At 47.1% G+C, this 23,739-nt stretch overlaps 1 protein-coding gene across 3 annotated transcripts in view; it reads right to left on the reverse strand.

Annotated features, from left to right (window-relative positions):
* plxnb3 (plexin B3) overlaps positions 1 to 23,739 on the reverse strand; it is a 37,510-nt gene that overhangs the window by 4,275 nt on the left and 9,496 nt on the right. For 2 of the 3 annotated variants that reach the window (XM_044037836.1, XM_044037838.1), the window contains exons 3-39: positions 12,901 to 13,326; positions 11,446 to 12,169; positions 10,797 to 10,976; positions 10,307 to 10,435; positions 10,130 to 10,230; positions 9,614 to 9,746; positions 9,370 to 9,529; positions 9,037 to 9,145; positions 8,851 to 8,959; positions 8,655 to 8,771; positions 8,139 to 8,249; positions 7,955 to 8,045; positions 7,710 to 7,879; positions 7,478 to 7,629; positions 7,226 to 7,331; positions 7,008 to 7,144; positions 6,606 to 6,782; positions 6,358 to 6,523; positions 6,119 to 6,250; positions 5,876 to 5,980; positions 5,419 to 5,580; positions 5,108 to 5,259; positions 4,924 to 5,024; positions 4,469 to 4,686; positions 4,132 to 4,310; positions 3,957 to 4,023; positions 3,716 to 3,862; positions 3,313 to 3,393; positions 3,154 to 3,232; positions 2,966 to 3,069; positions 2,760 to 2,841; positions 2,168 to 2,334; positions 1,904 to 2,064; positions 1,685 to 1,832; positions 1,530 to 1,594; positions 1,363 to 1,438; positions 174 to 248 (exon numbers count right to left, since the gene is read on the reverse strand). In XM_044037836.1, coding sequence (XP_043893771.1) covers positions 174 to 248; positions 1,363 to 1,438; positions 1,530 to 1,594; positions 1,685 to 1,832; positions 1,904 to 2,064; positions 2,168 to 2,334; positions 2,760 to 2,841; positions 2,966 to 3,069; positions 3,154 to 3,232; positions 3,313 to 3,393; positions 3,716 to 3,862; positions 3,957 to 4,023; positions 4,132 to 4,310; positions 4,469 to 4,686; positions 4,924 to 5,024; positions 5,108 to 5,259; positions 5,419 to 5,580; positions 5,876 to 5,980; positions 6,119 to 6,250; positions 6,358 to 6,523; positions 6,606 to 6,782; positions 7,008 to 7,144; positions 7,226 to 7,331; positions 7,478 to 7,629; positions 7,710 to 7,879; positions 7,955 to 8,045; positions 8,139 to 8,249; positions 8,655 to 8,771; positions 8,851 to 8,959; positions 9,037 to 9,145; positions 9,370 to 9,529; positions 9,614 to 9,746; positions 10,130 to 10,230; positions 10,307 to 10,435; positions 10,797 to 10,976; positions 11,446 to 12,169; positions 12,901 to 13,310 — 5,583 coding nt within the window. In that variant the 5' untranslated portion in view covers positions 13,311 to 13,326. Of the gene's footprint in view, positions 1 to 173; positions 249 to 1,362; positions 1,439 to 1,529; positions 1,595 to 1,684; positions 1,833 to 1,903; positions 2,065 to 2,167; positions 2,335 to 2,759; positions 2,842 to 2,965; positions 3,070 to 3,153; positions 3,233 to 3,312; positions 3,394 to 3,715; positions 3,863 to 3,956; positions 4,024 to 4,131; positions 4,311 to 4,468; positions 4,687 to 4,923; positions 5,025 to 5,107; positions 5,260 to 5,418; positions 5,581 to 5,875; positions 5,981 to 6,118; positions 6,251 to 6,357; positions 6,524 to 6,605; positions 6,783 to 7,007; positions 7,145 to 7,225; positions 7,332 to 7,477; positions 7,630 to 7,709; positions 7,880 to 7,954; positions 8,046 to 8,138; positions 8,250 to 8,654; positions 8,772 to 8,850; positions 8,960 to 9,036; positions 9,146 to 9,369; positions 9,530 to 9,613; positions 9,747 to 10,129; positions 10,231 to 10,306; positions 10,436 to 10,796; positions 10,977 to 11,445; positions 12,170 to 12,900; positions 13,327 to 23,002; positions 23,193 to 23,739 lie in introns of those variants that run through there. The other variant, XM_044037837.1, reaches the window with a different exon arrangement.

Consider the following 23,739-nt stretch of genomic DNA (forward strand, 5'->3'; position numbering starts at 1 on the left):
ATTATAAAAGCCGAATTTTACAAAATAAGACATTTGAACTTAGTGATGGAGGCAGCAGAGGATCAACAACTCCTGTGATGTTAAAATCACTGATCTTCTCTGTGGGGTTTGGTGTGGGAGAGTGAGTGGTTTACAAACTTCAAACATAGATTTTCTGTGTGTGTGTGCGTTACCTGGTCGTAGTACTTGTTGATGTACTTGTACAGTTCATGAAGAGCAACAAAGTTGTTCATCTCTGATGCAAAACTCTGAAACACAAACACAGAACACTTCCTGTTTCTGTTTACTTATCTGTGTGTGTGTGTGTGTACTAGGGATGGCTGGATACAGATTTTTCATATCCAATACCGATTCCGATATTGCAACTTAGAGTATCTGCCGATACCGATGTAAATCCTTTTCTTTTCTCCTCTGTTAAGTTGTTAATAATACATATAATTTGTATAGATGTATAATTTGTAGATGTTCAAACTGTGCAACAAATATTCTGCTCCCCTAAATAAAGAGATAAAATAGCCCATGATTTGCTTAAAGCCATAAGTTCTTTATTTAAACTTCAAATCAGTGCAAACTACAGAACTTTACATGTAACCTCTGGGGTTGAACTGTAAAACATCCATATCAAATTAGATATAGAATAGACTCAATTCCAATGTTGCATTAAAGGCTATAGGACATATAGCTGCTTTAAATTAAACTGCTAACTTTAAATAACTGTCACAAACAATTGCTTTTACATTCCTTTCTGACATTCATTTGGTCACAAATAGCATTCGGCTGTATTACTTTGTCTTTCCTTGCGCGCAAAGTAATTCCACACAGCCGACATGCTAAAATTGCTAGGCTGTCACGCACGACGCTCTGTTCACACATGCTGCAGCGGCTGCGTCTCTGTTTACTGCACGTCGCGCTACAGCGCCTGCTGTTGCTGAGGCGATAGTGTCTTACGGCATGCCGCGGAAAGTGAAAGTTACGTTTGTTTGTACTTAGGTAACGGATCGGAAGGGCTATATTTATTATCGACCAATATCGGATCAATAGCGATCCAGAGTATCGTATCGAGCCACCCCTAGTGTGTACCCATGCATTACTAATGTTGTGGGGACCTAAACCTGTTCACACAATGTAAATGATTGTCTTCCTTGTGGGGACAAAAATCAAGTCCACACAATGTAAATGATTACATTTTTAGGTGAAGATATGTATTGAGGTTAGGATGAGGTTAGGATTAGGATTAGGCCAGTAGTAATTGTGTTTAAGGTTAGAGTTTGTCTCCAGGAAATGAATGTAAGTCAATGCAATGTCCCCTCAAGTCATGAATGTTGTGCATGCGTGTGTGTGTGTGTGTGTGTGTTCACTGACCCCGGACAGTTCAGTCAGTGTAGAGTTCATCTCCTGGTAACATCCAGACGCAGCACTGTGGATGTCGCTGTAATACCTGCACATGCACACACACACACACAGGGTTTCTATGGTAACTGCACGACAGAGAGCATTGTGTTTCTATGGTTACCAGTGGTGAGTCTCACCTCTCCACCATCTGCTTGTATCGGGGGATCTCTCGGGCGTACAGCAGTTTGTTGACAGGAGAGTCCTGATTGGTCAGAAGTATAGTAAGGTCACATGGACAGACAGGGAGACAGACACAGAGACAGACACAGATACAGAGACAGACAGGTCATACCCGTCCCACTTTGTGCTCAGATGTGGTGCAGGAGTCGATGAAGGTCTGAGCGATGACAGACAGGACAGCGTCGATGCTGTCCGTCACCTGAACGTCTAGAACAAACTGAGGGTTCTTCAGGATGTTGACCCAAAACCTGAGTGGGAGACTGGAAATGCACACACAGACAGACAGGTCAGACAGGGACTGACGGGTCAGAGGCAGACAGGTATGTCTCACCTGTTGGTCTTCCAGATGTGGACAGTCTCTGGGTCGTCGATGCCGTGTTTCTCCGCCATGTCGTCCAGGAAGTCAAAGAAGAACCTGACCGCGATCGGAGGAGGACGCTTCGTACTGAGGATCGCAACAAAGACATCGTCCACGAACTTCTGCAGTGTCCCCTGCACACAGACAGACAGAGAGACAGAGAGAGGTCGTACTTAGATATACTGCACATGGACAGCAGTCTGGTCAGGTGTGTGTGTGTGTGTGTGTGTGTGTTACCTTCATGGACAGCAGTCTGGTAAGGTAAATCTCAGGTATGGCCTTGGCTCGCTCTCTCTCCCTCATGCTGCTCTTGCGGTGCTTTGGTATCTCTGGATCTTCACTGCTCTTCACCAGGTGCCACAGACGCAGACCCTCGTCTTCCTCACCCTCTAACATCGGTGTTTCTATGGCAACCACACAGTAAAGTCCATCAATCATACAGACTGTCGTCTCTACATTTACTCTTTTATTAGTCCTAAGTATGCTGGTTCTGTCTCAGTGAGTTCTTGTCCTGGCTCAGTGAATTCTGGTTCTGTCTCAGTGTGTTCTTGTTCTGTCACAGTGTGTTCTGGTGCTGGCTCAGTGTGTTCTGGTTCTGTCACAGTGTGTTCTGGTCCTGGCTCAGTGAGTTCTGGTTCTGGCTCAGTGTGTTCTGGTTCTGTCTCAGTGAGTTCTGGTTCTGGCTCAGTGTGTTCTGGTTCTGGTGCAGTGTGTTCTGGTTCTGTCTAAGTTTGTTCTGGTTCTGGCTCAGTGTGTCTGGTCTGGCTCAGTGTGTTCTGGTTCTGGCTCAGTGTGTTCTTATTCTGGCTCAGTTTGTTCTGGTTCTTACTCTCTCCGGTCTGGAACACCTGGTTGACTCCTCCTGAACTCTGGGAGCGAGGGATCAGAGCGACTGTTGCTCCGTCTGGAACCTAATGAACACAGAGAAGAGGAGAAATAGGAAGTGAGGGGCGGGGCAAGTGCATGTGTCACAAGTTTGATGGTGGGCGGAGTTGATGCTGAGGGAGGAGCTTGTACGTGAGTGGCTGTCGTTACCTTGTAGTGCTGCAGCGTGTTGATTCGTTTCCAGCGACCCTGAACCACCGCGGTGACATCATCGTCTGACAGGGTCAGGTGACCTGCCTGACCTGAACGCCACTCTGTCAGTCAGACCACACACAGGTGAGACAGAGTGAGACATTGAGAGAGTGAGACAGGTAAGACAGAAAGACAGGTGAGCATACCCAGGTCCAGACTGTCGGCCGCTGGTCTCTGAGAGAAGGGGGCGCCTCTGTAGACCTGATCCAGGATCTTATCTTTAACCTGAAGACAGACAGGCAGATGAGAGGGAGACAGATGACAGGTGGACAGACAGATACCTGTCCAAGCCTCTGTGTCCTCACCTGTGTGATGGTGTCGATGTCCAGGACTTTTACGGGACAAGGCTGGACCTCAACGCCGTTCTTCACCAGGACTGTCAGCGTCTGAGAGAGAGACAGGTACACAAAGAGAGAGAGAGAGACAGGTGCACAGAGAGAGACAGGTACACAAGAGAGAGAGAGAGAGAGACAGGTGCACAGAGAGACAGGTACAGAGAGAGAGAGAGAGACAGGTACACAGAAAAAGAGAGACAGATACACAGTGAGAGAGAGACAGGTGCACAGAGAGACAGGTACAGAGAGAGAGAGAGTCAGGTACACAGAAAAAGAGAGACAGATACACAGTGAGAGAGAGACAGGTTCAGGTCTATAGTGTCCTGTCTGTCTGTCTGTCTCTGTGTTAGTCCCAGTGTGTTGCCATGGTTACCATGGCACTGTAGTCCAGGTCGTCTCGCAGCAGGTGACTGTCATTCAGCGTCCGTTTGGCTTTTCCTGTGATAGCGTCCACTGGACCTTTGTCCACCTGATACTTTATAGCTCTGTAGAGGACGAAGAGAGGCTCGCCCGCCACCTCCTGAGAGACAGACAGGTCAGAGAGTGACAGGTCAGAGAGCGACATAGACAGGTCAGAGAGAGAGAGACAGGTCAGAGAGAGAGACAGGTGTTACCTTGAGGAAGGAGTACAGACAGATGGACATCCAGTTGGTCAACATCTTCTCTACGACTGTCTCTGTCCTGAAAGACAGACAGGTGATGGTGACAAAAAGGGGGACAGAGAGAGAGACAGGTTAGAACTCCAGGTGTCCAAGGACCTGTGGTTACCATGGACACAGGCCTACATACCTGCGCAGCATGAGTTTGGGGTTCTTGGCGACGTACTGCTGGACCAGGTCCTGGAGCAGGTTCTTCATGACCTCAGTAAAGTACTCCAGTTTGTCGTGGAGCGCCATGGTCAGGAGACTGGCCACGTAACCGCGGTCCCTCTGAGAGAAACCCTGCTGAGCCTCCAGGGTGTGGATGAACTGAGACGCACAACCACAGACCACACACCAGGTCAGACCACAGACCACACACCAGGTCAGACCACAGACCAGGTCACAGAGAGCATGTCAGACAAGAGACCAGGTCAGACCAGAGACCACACACACCAGGTCAGACCAGGTCCAGGTGTGGTACTCACCCGGGTCAGGAAGAGTCTGTTGTTGAGGAGGTTGTTGAGCTGCTGCAGACCCTGCTCCACAGTCGACCTCCTGGACTCTGGCAGGTCCAGCTGTCGATTCAACATCGCCATCTGCTGACCAGGGAAGAAGACTCTCTCTGCATATGTCCTGTAGTCCAGCAGGGGGAGCCCTGGTCCTCCTACATCACTGCTCAGGTCCATCATCTCTGTCATCAGGTCTGAAGAAGAAGAAGATACAGCTGTGTGTGTGCGTGTTTGTGTGTCAGTGTGAGTGTGTGTCAGTGTGCATGTGTGTTTGTCAGTGTATGTGTGAGTGTGTGTGTGTCAGTGTGTGTGCGTGTGAATGTGTGTGTGTGTGTGTGTGTGTCAGTTTGTGTGCGTGTGAGTGTGTGTGTCTGTGTGTGCGTGTCAGTGTGAGTGTGTGTGTCAGTGTGTGCGTGTTTGTGTGTGTGTACCTGTGAATTCTTTGCGACACTGATCTCCCACGTTTATTTCCAAAGTTTCCAACTGAAGCAAAACCTTCTTATAATCTCTGAGAGCCTGTTTACTCTTCCTCCTACACACACACACACATGTTGGTATAGCATTCATAGTGAGGACATTCTCTTAGCTTAGCTGTGAGCTTTAGCAGGTACAGACCTGTACATCAGGATGACGACCAGCACTGACAGGATGATCACCGCTGCCCCCGCCCCCAAACTGATCTGAGCAGCCAATGGGACAGGAGACAGAAGAGAGTCACTGTCGTACTGAACCAGTCCCAGGTCCACCTGCAGGCTCCCCAGGAACACCTGAGAGACACAGAGACAGACAGACAGAGAGAGACAGAGATACAGACAGAGACAGAGAGAGAGACACACAAAGAGAGAAAGTGGTTATATGGGCAGGTCTAACATGAACAGGTGAACCACAGTGCCCTCCTGTGGTGATCAGGTGCACTGCAGTGTTACCTTGAGGCTGGGCAGCTCGCTGCTGTCGTCCACACTCAGAGGTTGTCTCTCTGGAGGTTCACAGTACAGATGAGTGTTGTCCAGTGTCTTCACCTCACACTCCTGGTCTCCAAGACGAGCAGTCACTTCCTGTCTGGACATGGCTCTGGTCAGGTCCTGTCCCTGAGTTACACAGAGGACAGGCGTGAGGACCGCCCCCAAACATTCGACCAGAAAAATAATTAATCAGTGAGATTTCATTGTTCATTTAGTCGCTGAAGAAAGTGTATTTGAAGCTGCATCTTGTCAAAATAAAATCAAAACCTTTACGGCTAAACCATGCATGGCTTTAATTTGAAAGGGAGGACACAGGAAGTGAGGTCACATTGTGTAGTTTGACAGAAGTCACTTCAGCGTGAGAAAATTTAACAGTCCAAAGTTCTTTGTGAGACATTCACTCACTCACTCACTCACTCACCTCCACAGCGATGACTCCTCCTGGTTTGAAACGATACGGAGAATCTGGAGCGTCTCGATTCAGAGGGAAGAACTCTGGGTTCTGATAGTACGAGAAGCTTTTCCCCTGAGACAGAGAGACAGGCAGGTGGACAGAGAGACAGGGTAACTCTTATTGTAATTCACTTCCTGTTCCTAGTTCTGACATTAGAGACGATGACATCATCAGGAAGTGATGTCACAGTGTCATGTGACAGACGGGTACCTCGATGGACTCAAAGTGAACTCTGACGTTGTCCAACTGAAACCAGACGTCCTTCACTCTGAGCTGAGACGTCACAGCGGGGGTGAAACAAGTCATCTGAGAGGACGACAGGACAGAGCAGCGCTCTGACACCTGAGAGACAGAGAGACAGACAGGTGGACACAGAGACAGACATGTTGAGTAAACTTGTTGCTACTGAAACCCGTTGTCCTCGTCTCTGATTGGACAGTGTGTCTCACCGTTGTCATGGAGCTGTTGAACACCAGCTGTTGCCTGGACGACAGCAGGGCCAATCGTCTTCTCCGTTTCACCCTCTGCCCCTCCACAGGCTCCACCCACACTGATATGATTGGCTGCTGCACGACGTCCAGGTTCCTGCCCGTCACAATGATGACACGCCCCCCTCTGAAAACAAGAAGTCAGCACCTCATTAGGGCGTCGGCCTCACAGACGGACAGGCGGACTGTGATCACTGATTGGTTCTTACGCGTAGAAACTCTCGGCGGGTTTGGCGTTGGTGATGACGGGGTCGTCAAGGTAACGGAAGCTCACATTAGGAATGCTACGCTCCGCCTTCCCAAACAAAACCCGGACTGAGACTCCACCCACCCGAGGACTGGACCCGGTCCTACACACCAGCTGAGAGTCAGTCACCTCCTCCACACTGAGGAGGAGAGGAGAGGAAGAGAGGAGGAGAAGAGGAGGGGACAAGGAGAGGATTTACTGAAATACTATAGCACTTATTCATACAGTCAGTCATGTAGTAATAGTATGTGAAGTATTAACTGTACAGTAGTAGTTGTATTATTGCAGTACTAACATGTAACATGGCTGTTACTTAGCAGTAGTAGTAGTAGTATTGCAGTAGTGGTAGTATTGCAGTACTAACATGTAACATGGCTGCGTCCCCAGAAAAGCCTGCAGGTCACTGCTCTGTCCTGTCAGCAGGTGGCGCCCTCTGATGGTCAGTCTGGTTCCTCCTGAGACTGGACCTCTGTCAGGAACCAGAGCCACGAGCTGAGGGTCCTGATCACAACAAACAGATCACATGACTGACTTCTGTCTCTCTCACACTCACAGAGGTCAGGTGACCTCCATCTCTCTCACCTGATAGGTGAAGATCTGTGTCGATCTTCCAGATGAACCTGTTCCCACGGCAACAAGGACACTCCCCTTCCTCTGTTTTCCACTGGGCTGCAGCTCACACACAACCCTGCAACGCACACACACACAGTCAGAGAGAGAGAGTTATAGTTGAACAGTTTGTACATAGTGTGTGTGTGTGTGTGTGTGAGAGAGTGTCTGTGTGTGTGTGAGAGTGTGTGTGTGTGTGTGTGTTTGAGTGTATGTGTGTTATACCTGGTAGAGATCTGGTAACCTTCAGGTAGCGGCGAACAGTGAACACCTGCCACTGTGACTCCGCCCACCACATCCTGGTACCTCATCCCCAGATTTGAACCTGAAATTGTCACCAAGACTCCGCCCTCCAGAGGACCAGAGACAGGAAGTACCTGCAGATGGGCCGACAGTGAGATGTGTTTCCATGGCAACAGGTTCCACCAGCATCAGCGTGAGTAACGATCACACTCACCTGACTGATGTGAGGGGGCGGGCAGGTGTCTGCAGGTACACTGCTACACGATTGGTTGTAAACACAGCTGGGGGCGGAGCTTCCCGGACACCACACACAGCCGTACTCCTCAGGGACCGCCCTGCACTGTGAGCAATCTGACTGGCCGGCAGAGCAGTCGTACAGCTGGACTAAAGACACACACACACAAAGATTAGTGACCCATACGCACGTGCACACACACACACACACACACACAGTCTTACGGTGGAGACCAGGTGACGTGTCGATGCGTCGCTCTCCTCGTCTCAGATAAACAGGAGCTGAATACTGAAGCTGACTGAGGGTCGACTGAAACTACACACACACACACACAGACGGACAGGTGAGGCAATGTGTGGGCGTGTGTGTGTGTGTGTTTGTGTGTTCGCGCGCGTGTGTGTGTGTTACCTGATGTGAGTTGCAGGTAAAAGTGTGTGTGTCATCGTGTTTTCTTTCTTCAGCTTTCAGGTGAAACTCATCTCCATTTATTTCCACGATACAAACGTACTGAGCTTCATCCTGTAGAGACACACACACACACACATGAAGCTAACTGACACACAACAACTGACTTCAACCACTCACTCTCCCACACCAAACCCCATAGAGTAAATCAGTGATTTCAGCTGGCGGGGACACAGGAGCTGATGGTCCTCTGCTGCCTCGTGTGGACACTTTGTGTCACTGAGGTCAATCTGAACCAAGGCTTTTTAATGCAGAATTTACAAAATAAGACATTTGAAGTTAGTGATGGAGGCAGTAGTGGATCAAAAACTCCTGTGTGCTGTGATGTTAAAATCGCTGATTTTCTCTCTGAGGTTCGGTGTGGGAGAGTGAGTGCTTTACAGAAGTCTGTGAGAACAGTGAGATAAAGACATGAACGTGTGTTTAAGATATTGTAGACTCAGAGACTCAGAGACTCACCGTGAACACGTCCAGGTTTCGTCCCTGCAGCACCACACTGCTGCTAAGGCTCATCGGCACTAAGGCAGAACTTAGCAGCGAGAAGATGAGGGGACATGAGGAAGGACCCGGAGAGTCCTGCAGAAAGACAGGAGACAGGGTGAGACACACACAGACAGAATGAGACAGGTAGGGACAAACAGAGACAGTGTCTCACTCTCTGGTTGAGGATGATATGTTGTTGAGGACAGCTGTGGTTGTGAGTGCACAGCTGATCCAAGGGACACCAGTGACATGTCCACACACTGAGGACACAGGAGAGACACCTGGAAGACATCATCAATATCATCACTATACGACTAATATCATCATCATGGTCTTCATCATGGTCTTCGTCTCTTACTGGGCGCTCTGGTTGAGTCGACTCACGGCCCCACAGTCGTAGAAGGTCATGTTTCCTGTGGCGATGGTCACGTGACCAAATGTCAAAGACACAGGCAGAATCATGTGATCTGGAAGCAGAGGGAAACAGGAAGTGATGAATCCTGATAAACAAACGTGCGCCACCGTGACGACATTTACCACACATCGCCCCCTGGTGTTGAACAGAGGAAATGAGAAGATGGAGGTACGACCACCATCACATGACCAGAGAGACCAGACTAAAAGACTAAACCATTAACTTCACTAATTAAATCAAAAACTGACCGTCTAAACTCATGTGAACTAAACTCACCACTTCCTGAAGGCATAGGTGGGAGGAGCTCCGGTGCAGGTGACTGACAGGTGATGCTAGTTCCCATAACGATAGCGGGCTGATGTGCGAGGAGTCCAAAGACACAGGACAGAGGCTCCGCCTCAGTGAGGGAGGGAAGCTGGACGACTGACAGTGTTACCTTGGAGACGGACACAGATACGTCACAGGTCTGTGAACAGCTGATCACATGATGATGTCATCATCACAGACAGGAAGTCTGTACCTGTGTCTGCTCGTCTGCACTCTGATTGGCAGGCTGCACACTTCGTACTGTCACACACTGATTGGTCGGTTCAAAGCTCCAGAGCCAGTGATTGGACTGCAGGTGGCGCTGACACTGATGTTTACGACAACACCTGCACGAAGACAGACAGACAGATGCTGTCAGACAGACAGACAGATGCTTTCAGACAGACAGACACGCTGTCAGACAGACAGAGATGCTGTCAGACAGACAGACAGACAGAGACGCTGTCAGACAGACAGACAGAGATGCTGTCAGACAGACAAAGGACTGACAGAGGACAGAGAGAGACACTGTCTGAGAGACAGACAGACAGAAACGCTGTCAGACAGACAGACAGAGATGCTGTCAGACAGACAAAGGACTGACAGAGGACAGAGAGAGACACTGTCTGAGAGACAGACAGACAGAGATGCTGTCAGACAGACACACTGTCAGACAAACAGATAGAGACGCTGTCAGAGAGACAGAGGACAGATAGACAAACAGTCTCACCTTCCCTCCAGGACACACCAGCCACAGTGTGGGTCTCTGACAGTGAGACAGGACTGACAGTCTTTCTGTGTCTCACATGAAGACACAGGAACTTTGGACAACTGAGGGACAGACAGGAAAACGACATGTCAGTGACTGACCTTCATCACTTCATCATCATCATCATCGGTGTCTCACCCTGCTGCTGGTCAGGACATAAACGTGCTCCTGGTCCTGGTCCAGCAGGAGGTCAGCGCTGACAGGACTGCCACTGTCCACGGTCACACTGCCGTACAGGTCACCTGACCAATCAGAGCGCACCAACACCTGCACCACAGGAGGAGGAGGAGGAGTCACAGTTATGAGTTTCAGTTGTTATGGTGACATCCTGCCAGCAGGTGGAGCTGCCTCCAGTTAAATCACTGTTATCAGCAGAGACTCAGTCCTAGGCCAGGACTTCATGCTGTCACCTCATTAAAGGGATAGTACTGTGTTTTTGAAGTGTTGTCATCACTGTCAGCACTGACCTAGAACAGTCAGCATACCTGAGTGACACAAAGTGACCACACGAGGCAGCAGAGCACCAGCAGCTCCTGTGTCCCCGCAGCTAAAATCACTGATTTTCTCTGTGGACTGGTGTGGGAGAGTGAGTGGATTATAAAATCCCTTTAACACAGATCTCATTCACCTTGTGTAATTGTCCATTTCTGTCTCCCAGGAAGCTGATGGTATGTCCTGCCTCTGTTCCCGTGGTGACAGCTGTCAGCAGGGTGGTGGACGTGAAGGTGGGCGTGGCTGGGAGGGGCACATTGCTGGCAATGGGGCTGGGGGTGTGTTCTCCCCCACAGGGATACTCAAGCAGAGAGACCTTAAAGATGAATGGAGAGAGAGAGAGAGAGAGAGTAATGTGAACGTAAAAGACCAGTCAGTGTGTGTGTGATATGTGGGTCATTTCAATTGTAACCAGTGTGATGATAAACCCAGCTGCTGTAAATCCAAGTTTTAATCCACACACACACACACTATTAGGGTCAGCAGCTTCCTTCCATACCAGCTGCTCATCTGGGATGTCATCAGATTTTCTGTTTTGTTAATATATTTGTTTAGAAAACAAACAAATAAACAAACTTGTGTCGTAAATCTGATCTCATGTTTTTTTAACTTCATTCAGGTTATAGCAGCAGCAGTAACTTAGTAACTTAAAGACTTTAAAAACATGTGAACTATCCCTTTAAATGAGTGGAAATGCCCTAACTTTCTTCATAATTCTCTCTACAACCAGCAGGTGTCCTCAGGTGTCATCCCAGCAGGACGTGGTCACGCAAGTGTGTGTTTACCTTTGGTAACTTGAGACACTTTGATGACACGGCGTATTCGATGTAGGCTTCCTCCTGTCCGCTGTGGCCCCGCCCACCCTCTGTGTAACACACTTCCTGTGCTTGCCGCAGCATGGCGTCCAGCCGCGCCATCCCATAAATGCACAGTGCCGATCGACTTGTTGCGACGGGAGTGGACGCCTGTCCCGCCGCCATGACGACAAACAGCGCTGGTTCGTCACCGTGGTGTCCCAGCCACGCCCCCTGAGCCAGGTTGTAGCCGCCGCGGCACAGCAGCGGCACCTCCACATATGAGTAGAAGCTGCGGTCTGAGGTGCAGAGCCGTGACACGTACGTCCGGTACTCTTTCTTGTGCCATACGTCACGTCTGGAGAACAGGAAGTAGGCGTGGTCGCCGTGGAGGAAGGCCTTGACAAAGTGGTTGTTGTACTCTGAGTAACTCCCGACGACCAGTTTCCCTAACTCCTCCTCCTGAGAGAACGCCCGGCGAGGCGGCACCACCGGGAACAGACGGCGTGTGGTGATCGGCGGGATGTCGCCGGGACCTTTACTGGTGTAACCTCGACCAACCAGCATCAGGCGCAGCACGCCGTTCACTTCCTGTCTGTTGTCGACAGTGACGACCGTGGCGACGGTGGAGATGCGCGGGTCGTTGGCGGCGACGTACTGCGTGTCCACAGGGTTTGATGTCTGATAGACGAACTGAGAGATGTTGGACAGACTCCTGAGGACAACGAGGACGCAAGACCAGAGTTAGCTTCCCAGCATGCACTGGACAGATTTTATATGGAGCTCTTTGATGTTAAAAGTGATAATTCGTGTTTGATCAAATGTGGTTGTATGAGGTACTGACACATATTCAGTGCACACTGAGCTGCGAGTGCCCCCTGCTGCTGAGAACCAGCCGCGCAGTGGAAACATGGCTGAGACAAAGAGACTCACGTCATAAAGTCTACGTCAGTCTACGATATCTCCATCACATGTTCACGTCTTTATCTCACTGTGAGACAGACATTTCCAACAGGAAACTGAAGTTTGTAAAGCACTCACTCTCCCACACCAAACCCCATAGAGAAAATCAGGGATTTTAGCTGGCGGGTACACAGGAGCTGCTGGTCCTCTGCTGCCTCGTGTGGTCACTTTGTGTCACTGAAGTAAATCTGAACCAAGGATTTCAAACACTGAAGTGACAAAATAAGACATTTGAACTGAGTGATGGAGGCAGCAGAGGACCAACAACTCCTGTGTGTGATGTTAAAATCACTGATTTCCTCTATGGGGTTTGGTGTGGGAGAGTGAATGGTTTGGAAAAGTCTGTCTAACAGTGGGATGAAGACGTGAACATGTTCTTAAGACATCGTAGGTTTAATCTGATGTAGTTATTATTAGGTTAATGTCGTACAACCTGAAATAACCCTGAACTATCCCTTTAAACATCAGCGTGACTGGTGTTACCTTTTATCACAGATTCCCTGATACAGTGAACCACAGACGATCAGACTCCCGGGCTCCGCCCCCTGACCGGGCTCCATCAGTAGCAGTTTGTTGTGGTTGTGAGTGGGCGTGGCTGACGGGCAGTCCTTAGGGATGATTGGCGGGAGGCAGTCCGGGGAGTCCAAGTGTGGACCGGTCCTGACGTGTGACATCATCTCCAGGTCCGGCGCCAACTGGTATAGGTGGTCAACTCCGCCCACATACAGACGCCCTGCCCCAGAATCGAAGAGCATGTGAGAGAGGGGCGAGCCGTCCAGCTTCACCGTTAGTATGGAGGGGTCAGAGGTCGCGGTGACATCAGCAGAGCAGGAGGGAGGGGCAGGGAAGAAGAGGAGGAAGAGGAGTGATGGAGGGATGGAGGAGGCCAACATGGCAGCTCCTCTTTACCTGTGACAGGTGAGAGAGAGAGAGAGGGAGAGAGAGAGAGAGAGAGAGATTAAAGACCTGTGTCCTTCACCATTTCATCTTCACGTTACCTGCAGGAAACTTGAGGTTTCATTCATATGCAGATGACACACAACTATGTTCTCTTTTGACCCAGAACGTTCTGATCAAACCAGGGGGGTATTCCATCAACGTAGCTAAGAATTGCCAGACTTAGGTGTAAACTTGAAGCTTGACTAAGCTCCACCTCCCAATCTAGCTCCAAGTCGTTCCATCAAGTGAAATCAGCTGGCTCCACCTGACGCTTAGTCAAACCTCACCTGTTAAGCCTCAACTTGTGCACGCCCACAGGGAAAATAAAAAGCCCATTCTAGTCGAGCACGGAAACTGTCAAAAATGCCGAAAAGCAAGGGAAACGAGCGTGCAGAGATGTTCTCGGCAGCGGAGCAAACCCTCCTCATGGAGGTATATGAGTTACAGCCACATAATCTGAAAGAATACCGCGGCAATCAACAAAGCGAGGGATGTGGCGTGGCAGATTATTGCCGACAGGCTGAATGCGTAAGTGACAAAGAAAATGAAGTATTTCAGCATCATCACGTTATATAAATCCTCCATCAAAGGGACAAAATATATGTAGACAATAATCTACCAATTGATTTCTTGATGGTTTTTGTTAACTAATCAATTATGTGGATCTATTAATGCAACCAAATCCCCAAAGAACAAAAAGACAGCCCTAATAAGTAACATTTATATGAACATAATTAAAGTAGCATTGTTGTTTCACTGCAATTTATGTAAATTCTCCATATTTTATCATTTGGGAGTCCTAGAAGTAATGTTAGAACGTGATATTCATCACATTTTTCAACTGATTGTTATGCAAATCGATGGGATAGCTTTCATTTATTTCCTGCATGGCCAATTGTATAGAATTGATATCATTTTCATTTAAGCCTGTCATTTTTACATGCTGTATTTGTGCTACTTCTGTATTTGTCCCAGATGCTATATGTTGAATTGTTGTATTTTCATCTTATTTTATGTAAAGCACTTTGAATCACCTTGTGCTAAAATGTGCTATATAAAGTTGCCTTGCCTACATTCTTGATAATAATAGGCTACATTTAATCAACATATTTTACATGACTCATCACATTTATCATACAATTGATGGTAGATTATTACATGAAGAAATGCAATGTTGGTTATCATTCTATAGGAAATAATCATATGACAGATCTATTGATTGTAAAACAGTTATTATTTATCTAGAATCATTTTAGCAAATCAAGCAATTCAATGGAGACGAGGACACAATTACAGTAAGTGAATGCAGGTGACAGCAAATCAATCATCTATCTCCTATCAATCAGAGGCCCTAACCCTTGTTACATCAAAAGAATGATGATCTCTTTAAATTTCCTTTTATTATATTTTTTTGCTAATTAGTTTAATTTTGTATTTATTTGTGTCTTATTTTTTATTATATTTTATTTAGGTGATAATGTTCTTTAATGTACTTATAGATAATCTATAATTCTTAGTATAAATAACTTATTGAATACATTGTATTATATATTTTATGTTTTACATATTATTTTATCATTCCATGACAGTTGTGTGTCTCTGTTTTTGTCTATTGGACATTCTTTGATCATAGATGGCGCTAAGCTTCATTTTTAGCCTGCTACAGACCAGGTTTGCCCAGCAGCATAAGTTACCATGGTTACATGGCTGGCATTCACATTAGCCACCTTGGTGGAACAGGGTTGAGGCTCAGATTGATGGAACGGAAACCTGAGCCACAGTTATGGCTTAGCCATGTTTGAGGCTTAGCCAGAGTCATAGTTTCCATGGTTACTGAGTTGAGGCTAATCTCAGCCTCACTGATGGAACCGAACTCTCACTCATATTAGCCAGACTTGGCCATTTAAGCTTGGCTTTGCCTTTAGCCTGCTTCATGGAATACCCCCCTGCACTCGTTCTAGACCTAAAACCACAACAGTCAGACTCTTCACAACAGTTTCACAACAGTCAGACTCTTCACAACAGTTTCACAACAGCCAGACTCTTCACAACAGCCAGACTCTTCACAACAGTTTCACAACAGCCAGACTCTTCACAACAGTTTCACAACAGTCAGACTCTTCACAACAGTCAGACTTTTCACAACAGTTTCAACAGTCAGACTCTTCAACAGTCAGACTTTTCACAACACAACAGTTTCACAACAGTCAGATTCATCACAACAGTCAGACTCTTCACAACAGTCAGACTTTTCACAAGTTTCACAACAGTCAGACTCTTCACAACAGTCAGACTTTTCACAACACAACAGTTTCACAACAGTCAGACCTTTCACAACACAAGTTTCACAACAGCCAGACTCTTCACAACAGTTTCACAACAGTCAGACTCTTCACAACAGTCAGACTTTTCACAACAGTTTCACAACAGTCAGACTATTCACAACAGTCATACTCTTCACAACAGCCAGACTCTTCACAACAGTTTCACAAAAGTTAGACTTTTCACAACAGTCAGACTATTCACAACAGTCAGACTCTTCACAACAGTTTCACAAAAGTTAGACTTTTCACAACAGTCAGATTCATCACAACAGTCTGTTTTAGCATAATTTTAGAAACTGTTTAATTCCAGTGAATGTTTCTTGGACTTTTACAGTGTTTTAGAGTTTAATGTTTTCTTTACTTCTTCTGTAACGTCAGGTGAGACATCAGTGATGAATCTGAGAATCAATACTTTTCCAGTGGTGATCAGATGAACTGATGAGTGAATGTGTGAAAAAACAATCCCTGCAGCTGCTTCAGCTTCTTCTCTCTGGTTATTAATAAAATATGATTCACACTTTTCATCCGACGGTCAAACTGTAGTTGCCTGTAGTAACGTCGCCATGGCAACACACCGTATCCACGGCAACACAGTGGAAGGACTCAAACCTCTAGTGGGTTATTTAGTTTTTTTTTACAACAGAGTGAAGCATCTTCATTCTGCTGCTTCATCACTTCCTGGTCAGGGGAAGGACCTTCAGAGAGGAAGACCATGGGGTTCTGATCTGGACCCACCTCCAGACCAGGACCTGGAGAACTACTGACCACAGGGTTCTGATCTGAACCCACCTCCAGACCAGGAGCAGAACTACTGACCATTAATGTCAACAACAAGAACAGTAGGGTCAATGCTGTTCCTCAGTCATACAAATAAAACTTTATTGATCTCTGACCTGTGAGCACATGGCTGCAGTGAGCAGACCAGCCTGCAGGTGGAGCTCTAACCATCACACTCTGAACAAAAGACTCACACTGATGTTTTTTTGTTACACTGATACAAAAACACTATTCATCTCTCTCTCTCTGCTGTGTAAGTCATGCTCGCTCGACCCTCCCTCCCTCCTGCTGTGTGTATGTGTGTGAGTGAACACTCGCTGTTTAACTTGCCCCAATGCATTCTGGGAAACAGCTAGAGAGGCCTCGAGACACACACACACACACACACACACACCTCCATGGAAAAGTGAACATCCTCAGTGTGTATGGTAATAACTTCCTGCGGGGGTTCATCTATTATTCATACAGCAAGAGCAGAGAGAGAGGGAGGGAGAGGAGAGAGAGAGAGAGAGAGAGGGAGAGCGAGGGAGAGTTGTCAGAAAGTAAATGAGTTAAAGTTTGAAGAAAGAGAGAGAGGTTAGAAAAAGGACGAGCGAGAGAGAGAAAGAGAGAGAGACAGCTGGAGGCGATGGAGCGTTAAAAACTCAGAGACGGAAAATGAGAAAATAAAATTCATGTTTGATCTTCACACCAGACCTCCCCGCCCCCCCTCCCCCAACCTCCTCTCCCTTGCTCCCCTCACCCTTCATGTACAGTATACAGCAGTTTCTTCTTCAAACTGGAATGATTCAGTGAAAGAATGAACCACACCCACTGTGTGTGTGTGTGTGTGTGTGTGTGTGAGTGAGACGGATAGATGACCATGTAGCTGTTTGACCCCGCCCCCTTACAGGTCATCTCTCTGTAAGCACTGTGATTGTCTGTCCTGTGTGTGTGTGTGAACCTGCAGCAGGTAACCATGGTAACCAGGTGTCTGCAGTTTGCTTTAGTAAACGCTGCAGTTTGTTCTTCACCTCCTCTCTCCCACTCTCTCTCTTTTTAATTTTCTCATTGGACCTCTCCTCGCTCGACCCCCCTTCCCTCGTATGCAAATGAAGGACAGACTGCTTTCAACTCATGGAGGTGATGATTACAGGCTGTCTTACCTCAGGCTCTCTCACACACACACACACACACACACACACACACACACACACACACACACACACACACACACACCATCTCTGTGGTTTGCTGCTGACTCTCTCACTCAGTCTTCAAAGAGAAAACATAACAGCTGTGTGTGCGTGTTTCCTCTCTTTGTTTCCTCTGTGTGTGTGTGTGGACTTTGTCCTACTTTCTCTGTGTTTTGAGGAATTTCAGATCCACTGAACACTGACCACAGGAATACTCACTCAGGTCTGGACCTGGACTAAGGTCAACATGCAGACATCAGTGTGTGTAACTTCTCTCGGACAAACACGTTCACATCAGTAAACAAACGTCCTGTAGCCGTGAAACTTGTCCGTCGACACGTCCTAAATCAAAACATGCGGTCTGTGCTCGAGTTTCCATGGCAACAAAAACTGCAAAAAAAACAAAACGTCAAAGAATCTTTTCATAGAAATGAATGGAGAGAGAGAGAGGTCAAGAAAACGATCACAGCCCAGTCTGGACGTTTGAAAGCAGCTGTCACAGTCACGCTCTGAACCTGATGACTGACGAGAAGCAGGAACTTTATGAGATCATTAATCACATAAAACACATCAGCTAAAAAAAATCACAAATTCATCAAATGCTTTGATGCAGGAATTTGGATCAAACGCTGATAAAAATCATGTGTCATGTGACCCCAGTCATTTGACCTGAGACTGAATGCTGATTCAACACATTTAAAACTGGTTTGGGACCCGTGTGAACTGACTCACTATTGTTCTTTCTCACGAGCAGAATTTTCTGAAACTCTGAGAATCTACTTCCTGTTGGTACGCACGCACATGCACACGCACGTCTGGACTGTTTTATCTGACAAACATCTTCTTCAAAAGAAAACACGGCAGTATGGAGTTTCTTTGTCTTTGTTTCGTACACACGCACGCGCGCACGCACACACACGCACACAAATGCACGCACACACAAACACCCGGTGAGCTCATGAATTGTCTTCAGAGGAACGAGGACAGTTTGAAATCATCCTGTGTGTGTGTGTGTGTGACAACCATGAAACACACACACAGTTTAAATCCCAATGGGAATGTGTGTGTGTGTGCGACTGTACACACACCTTCATCATCATCATCGTCACTGTAACCACAGGAAGTCAGGAGCTGTTTACACACAAACACAGTCAGAGTTCACCTGTTCACACCTGAACACTTGTGTGTGTGTGTGTGACTGTATTTATATCGTTGTGAGTTCCAGAAAACATACAAACCCATCCTTGTGGGGACATTTTGTCTTGCCCTCACATATTTGAAGGGGTTTTTCTCAGGGTTAAGACCTGGTTTTAGGGTTAGGAACATAACTGTGATGGTTATTGTTAGGGTAAGAGAAATGTCTATGAGTGTGTGTGCGTGTGTGTGTGTGTATGTGTGTGTTCAATGTATTACACATGTTGTGGGGACATAAATCTTCATAATGTAAATTATTACATTTTAAGGTGAAGACATGTTGTGTGGTTAGGATAAAGTTAAGTTTAGGTCAGTAGTAATTAAGGTTAGTTAATGTTAGGTCAGTAGTAGTTAAGGTCAGGTCAGTATTAGTTAAGGTTAAGGTTAGGTCAGTATTAGTTCATGTCAGGTCAGTAGTAGTAAAGGTTCAGGTTAGGTCAGTGGTAGTTAAGGTTAAGGTTAGAAATGAATGTAAGTCAATGTAATGTCCTCTGAAGTCATAGAAACCAGACTCTGTGTGTGTGTGTCTGTGTGTCTGTGTGTGTTACAGTGAGGTGTGTGTGTGTGTGGTTACACTTACACACTCGTTAATTGAAGAGGAGGTTGTAGTGATTATATATTCACACACACACACACACACACACTGTGCTGACAGATGTGTGTGTGAACAAGCAGAGAGGTGATGGGCGTTAATGATATTGATGCTAATTCCATCACACTGTGGTGTGTGTGTGTGTGTGTGTGTTAATATTTCATACAGTCATCAGTATTCAGTTTGATCGCCCTGCAGTGAGAGAGTCGACTTCAGAAAAGAAACAAGAGAGGAAAAAAAAGCAGAGACGTTAACTTTCACAACAGCAGGTGAGATTAAAGGGATAGTTAACAGAAGACGTGTGTAGTTAAATCTGAGTCTACGACATCTACGTCACATGTTCACGTCTTTATCTCACTGTCAGACAGGAAACTGGCGTTCATAAACCACTCACTCTCCCACACCAAACCTCATAGAGAAAATCAGTGATTTTAATACGCAGGGACACAGGAGCTGCTGGTCCTCTGCTGCCTTGTGTGGTCACTTTGTGTCACTGAGGTCAATCTGAACAAAGGATTTTTAATGCCAAATTAACAAAAGATGACATTTGAACTGAGTGATGGAGGCAGCAGTGGATCAACAACTCCTGCATGTTGTGACGTCACAAATCACATATTTTCTCTATGGGGTTTGGTGTGGGAGAGTGAGTGGTTTACACACTTGAACTTAAACTGACTTAAACTGATGTAGATTGGCTGATGTTGGGCTATATGATTTAAAATCACAGTATCAGCCTCTGAATTTCTGATATTTTAAAGCTTTTGTTAGTCTTAATCTGGGTTTCTCCTGAATCTGATCAGCATGCTTACATGATATGTCCATACAAGCTGATTTAATACAGATTAGAGACTGACGCAGGAATAGCTGCTGTTCAAAAGAGGAATTAGCTCCTTTCACATCAGATCAGAAGCAGAGACAAAGAGCTGCTGCTGTTTTCACTGAGGCAGATATAACACACACACACACACACACACATACACACACACACTTAACAAAGTCCTATCACTAACCTTAACCACAATTCAAATCTTGGTCCTAAACTTAACCAGTTACACACACACACACCTGAAATATCATCCACCATTTAGGACCAGCTGCTCATTCCTATCGACCTCTGACCCCTAGTCTGTTAGATTCAGTGGGGGCGGGGTCTGATCTACTTTGTTTCACTGCTGAAATGGATTCTGGGTGTTTTAGTCCTGACCGGAGACTTACCTGAAGACCAACAACACTCATTCGATCACATGTTTAGCTGTCATGGCAACAAAGACACTGAGACAACAGTTGGGCGGAGACATAGAGACAATAAAACATCAAACAGGAAGTGGAACTGTGAACGCCGTCACTGAGATAATAAAATACACAGGAGAGACGCCTCCGCCATTTTAAAGACAAAACATCAGACACGGAGGATTTCACTGCATCAGGGAAGAAGAAGCGGAGGAGGAGGAGGAGGAGGAGGAGTAGGAGGAGCAGCTTTATTAAAACTAAGGTGAGTGTTTGTCAGCTCTGCTGTCTGAGGCTCCGCCCTGTCTCTGTGGCTCATAAAGATGAAGCAGCTTCACCATGTTTTTATGAATCTGGGCGAGACGGAGGAGGAAGATTGTGTTTCTGAAACAACCAGTGAAACAATCAGTGAAACAATCAGTGAAACAATCAGTTTGACAGAGACTTTTTTTGCATTAAATCAAGCCACTCCTCCAGGCTATGTTTACCTACAGAAGCCTCGCACTGGTGGTGGCGGTAGGGGACTGGCTGTTATCAGCTGCAGACTGTCCTCATAAAGCTCCCGGCATGTTTTTGTCTGAACTATCTGAGCTCCTTACACCTGTCTGGGCTATGTCCACATCCACACTCTTGCTGGGGGACTTTAACATTCATCTTGACTCCGGCAACAGCAAATTTGCCTCCGAGTTTCTGTCACTACTGGATTGCTTCAACTTTGTGCAGCATGTACAGGGTCCCACCCACAGCAAGGGTCACACACTTGATCTGGTTTGCTCAAGTGGCTTCCTTCTCACAACCTTCAGTGCATGGACCTCGCTGTTTCTGAACATCATGCAATCACCTTCAGTGTTCCTGCTCACGTGCCTAGGCAGTGACCCAGGCAAACCATTACCATTACAGGAATATCAAGGCTGTCAGTGCACCGGCATTGTCCAGTCTGATTGACTAACACTTGGACTCAGATTCCTCCATTTCCTCCATGCTTGAGGACATGGTCGACTGCTACTATGCGGCCTTATCCTGCAGCCTGGACTCCCTTGCCCCTTTGAAAGTCCTGACTTTCTTTCACTCGTCCTGCACCTTGGTTCACCACTAAACTTCGTTCCATGAAAGCCACTGTTTCATGGAAGAGGCTTTACATAGAGAAGCATTACAGAAAAACTGGCCTCACTGTCCATCAGCCTGAAAATTGCCTCCGTTACCCCCATCCTGAAAAGAGCAGGGTTGGACCCTGCCAGCCTCTCCCACCGTTTCTCAGGAAGATTCTCGAACGAGTAGTTGCTGCCCAGCTCCATCATCACATGTTCAACAATGAGCTCTACGAAACATTCCAATCTCCCTACAGGACCCACCATAGCACTGAAACTGTCCTGGTTAAGATCACTAATGATCTTATGATGGCTGCCAACTCTGGTTGCATCAACATCCTGGTCTTGCTGGATCACACCACAGCCTTCGACACTGTTTCTCACTCTATTCTGCTGAAGTGCCTTTCCACTCACCTTGGACTCAACCACTCAGCTCCCTCTCCAATCACTCATCAACTGTTTACAGGAAATTAAATCTTGGTTGACCTCTAACCTGCTCCAACTAAACAGCCGGAAGACAGAGTTGATTGTGGTTGGTCCAAAGTATCCAAAGCACCTTAACAAGGTGGGAGATCTGGTCCTCTCTGCTGACGACATCACCACTTCACTGTCCACGGAGGTTCATCCTGGGTGTCATTCTAGACTCTACTCTTATCATTCGACACACACAAAATCTGCATTTTTCCACCTGACTGTGTCGCTGAGACCCTCATCCATTCCTTCATCACATCACGCCTGGACTACTGCAATGCCGTCCTGTTTGGGTTCCCGAAGAAACCCTGGATAGGCTCCAACATGTCCAGAACTCTGCTGCTAGGGTTCTCACTCAAAACATTGGCAACACGTCACCCCCACACTGAAACAACTGTACTGGCTCCCCGTTAAGTTCCGGATCACCTTCAAGCTTCTCCTCCTTTGCTACAAGTCTCTCCATTCACTAGCTCCACACTATCTCTCCGACCTCCTCCGTGTGCACCGTCCCTCCCGGACCTGCGGTCTGCTGACCTCGGTCTCCTCTCCGTTCCCCAGACCTGCAGGCAAAGCTTTGGCAACAGGGCTTTCAGTGTCGCTGCTCCGACCCGCTGGAACTCACTCCCTCTGGCTGTTCACCAGGCAACTAGTCTAGAGTCTTCTTCTACTAATTAATCACAGCACAATTAAGCAGTCAGCTGTCAATCAAAGTCTGGTGACAGAGAGGGAGCAAGAGAGGGAGGGAAAGAGAGAGAGAGAGAGAGAGAGAGAGAGAGAGAGAGAGAGACAGTCACTTACTTCAGGAAACAGCTCGTCTTTCTTTCATATTTCCAAAACACTGAGGACAAAAAGTGAGAGAAGCTGCAGACTGGGCGATCGAGAGGGCCGAACGACTACTGACACAGAGACAGAGAGAGAGAGAGGGGCGAGCGAGCAGCCGGCTGTAATCCCATTATTGTGAACGACACATTGTTCTGAGAGAGAGAGGGGCGAGAGACATTCACTTAAACACAGAGAGAGGGAGAGGGGCTCAGTGGGAATTGAGGGGGGCGGGGTTTTGCTGCTCACTCACACACATGGTGGTAGGTGGAGTCAGTCTCATTAATATTTAATCAGAGGTTTCAGGCGTGAAGTTAGAAAGGGAGAATCACTGGTGTTTAACAGCTGTTTCCAAATGGTTCTCACTGAACATGAAACAGCAACAATAACTGCAAATAAACTGTTACAGATCCATGTGATGGTCTCAACTGCTGAGGAGAACCTGGACCTGGACCCTCATGAGAAACCAGTCCACATCTGATTGATTGATTGATTGATTATGAAGGGTTAGTCAGAGTTGAAGGATCTGATGACCGATGTTTGCTGGTCAGCCATGTGAAGAGTCAAGTAGTGGGCGGGGTCTCATGTGATGTTGCAGGTCCTGGTCAGGCAGTCCAGGTTCAGTGGTCCCTTCTGTTTGCAGATGAACCCTGACCGCCAGCTCTCACTGGATCAGTGGGAGAAGAAGCAGCACCTCTAAGTCTGAGGTCTGAGTG

Source organism: Solea senegalensis, linkage group LG11 (assembly GCF_019176455.1).
Source record: "Solea senegalensis isolate Sse05_10M linkage group LG11, IFAPA_SoseM_1, whole genome shotgun sequence".
NCBI lineage: Eukaryota > Metazoa > Chordata > Actinopteri > Pleuronectiformes > Soleidae > Solea > Solea senegalensis.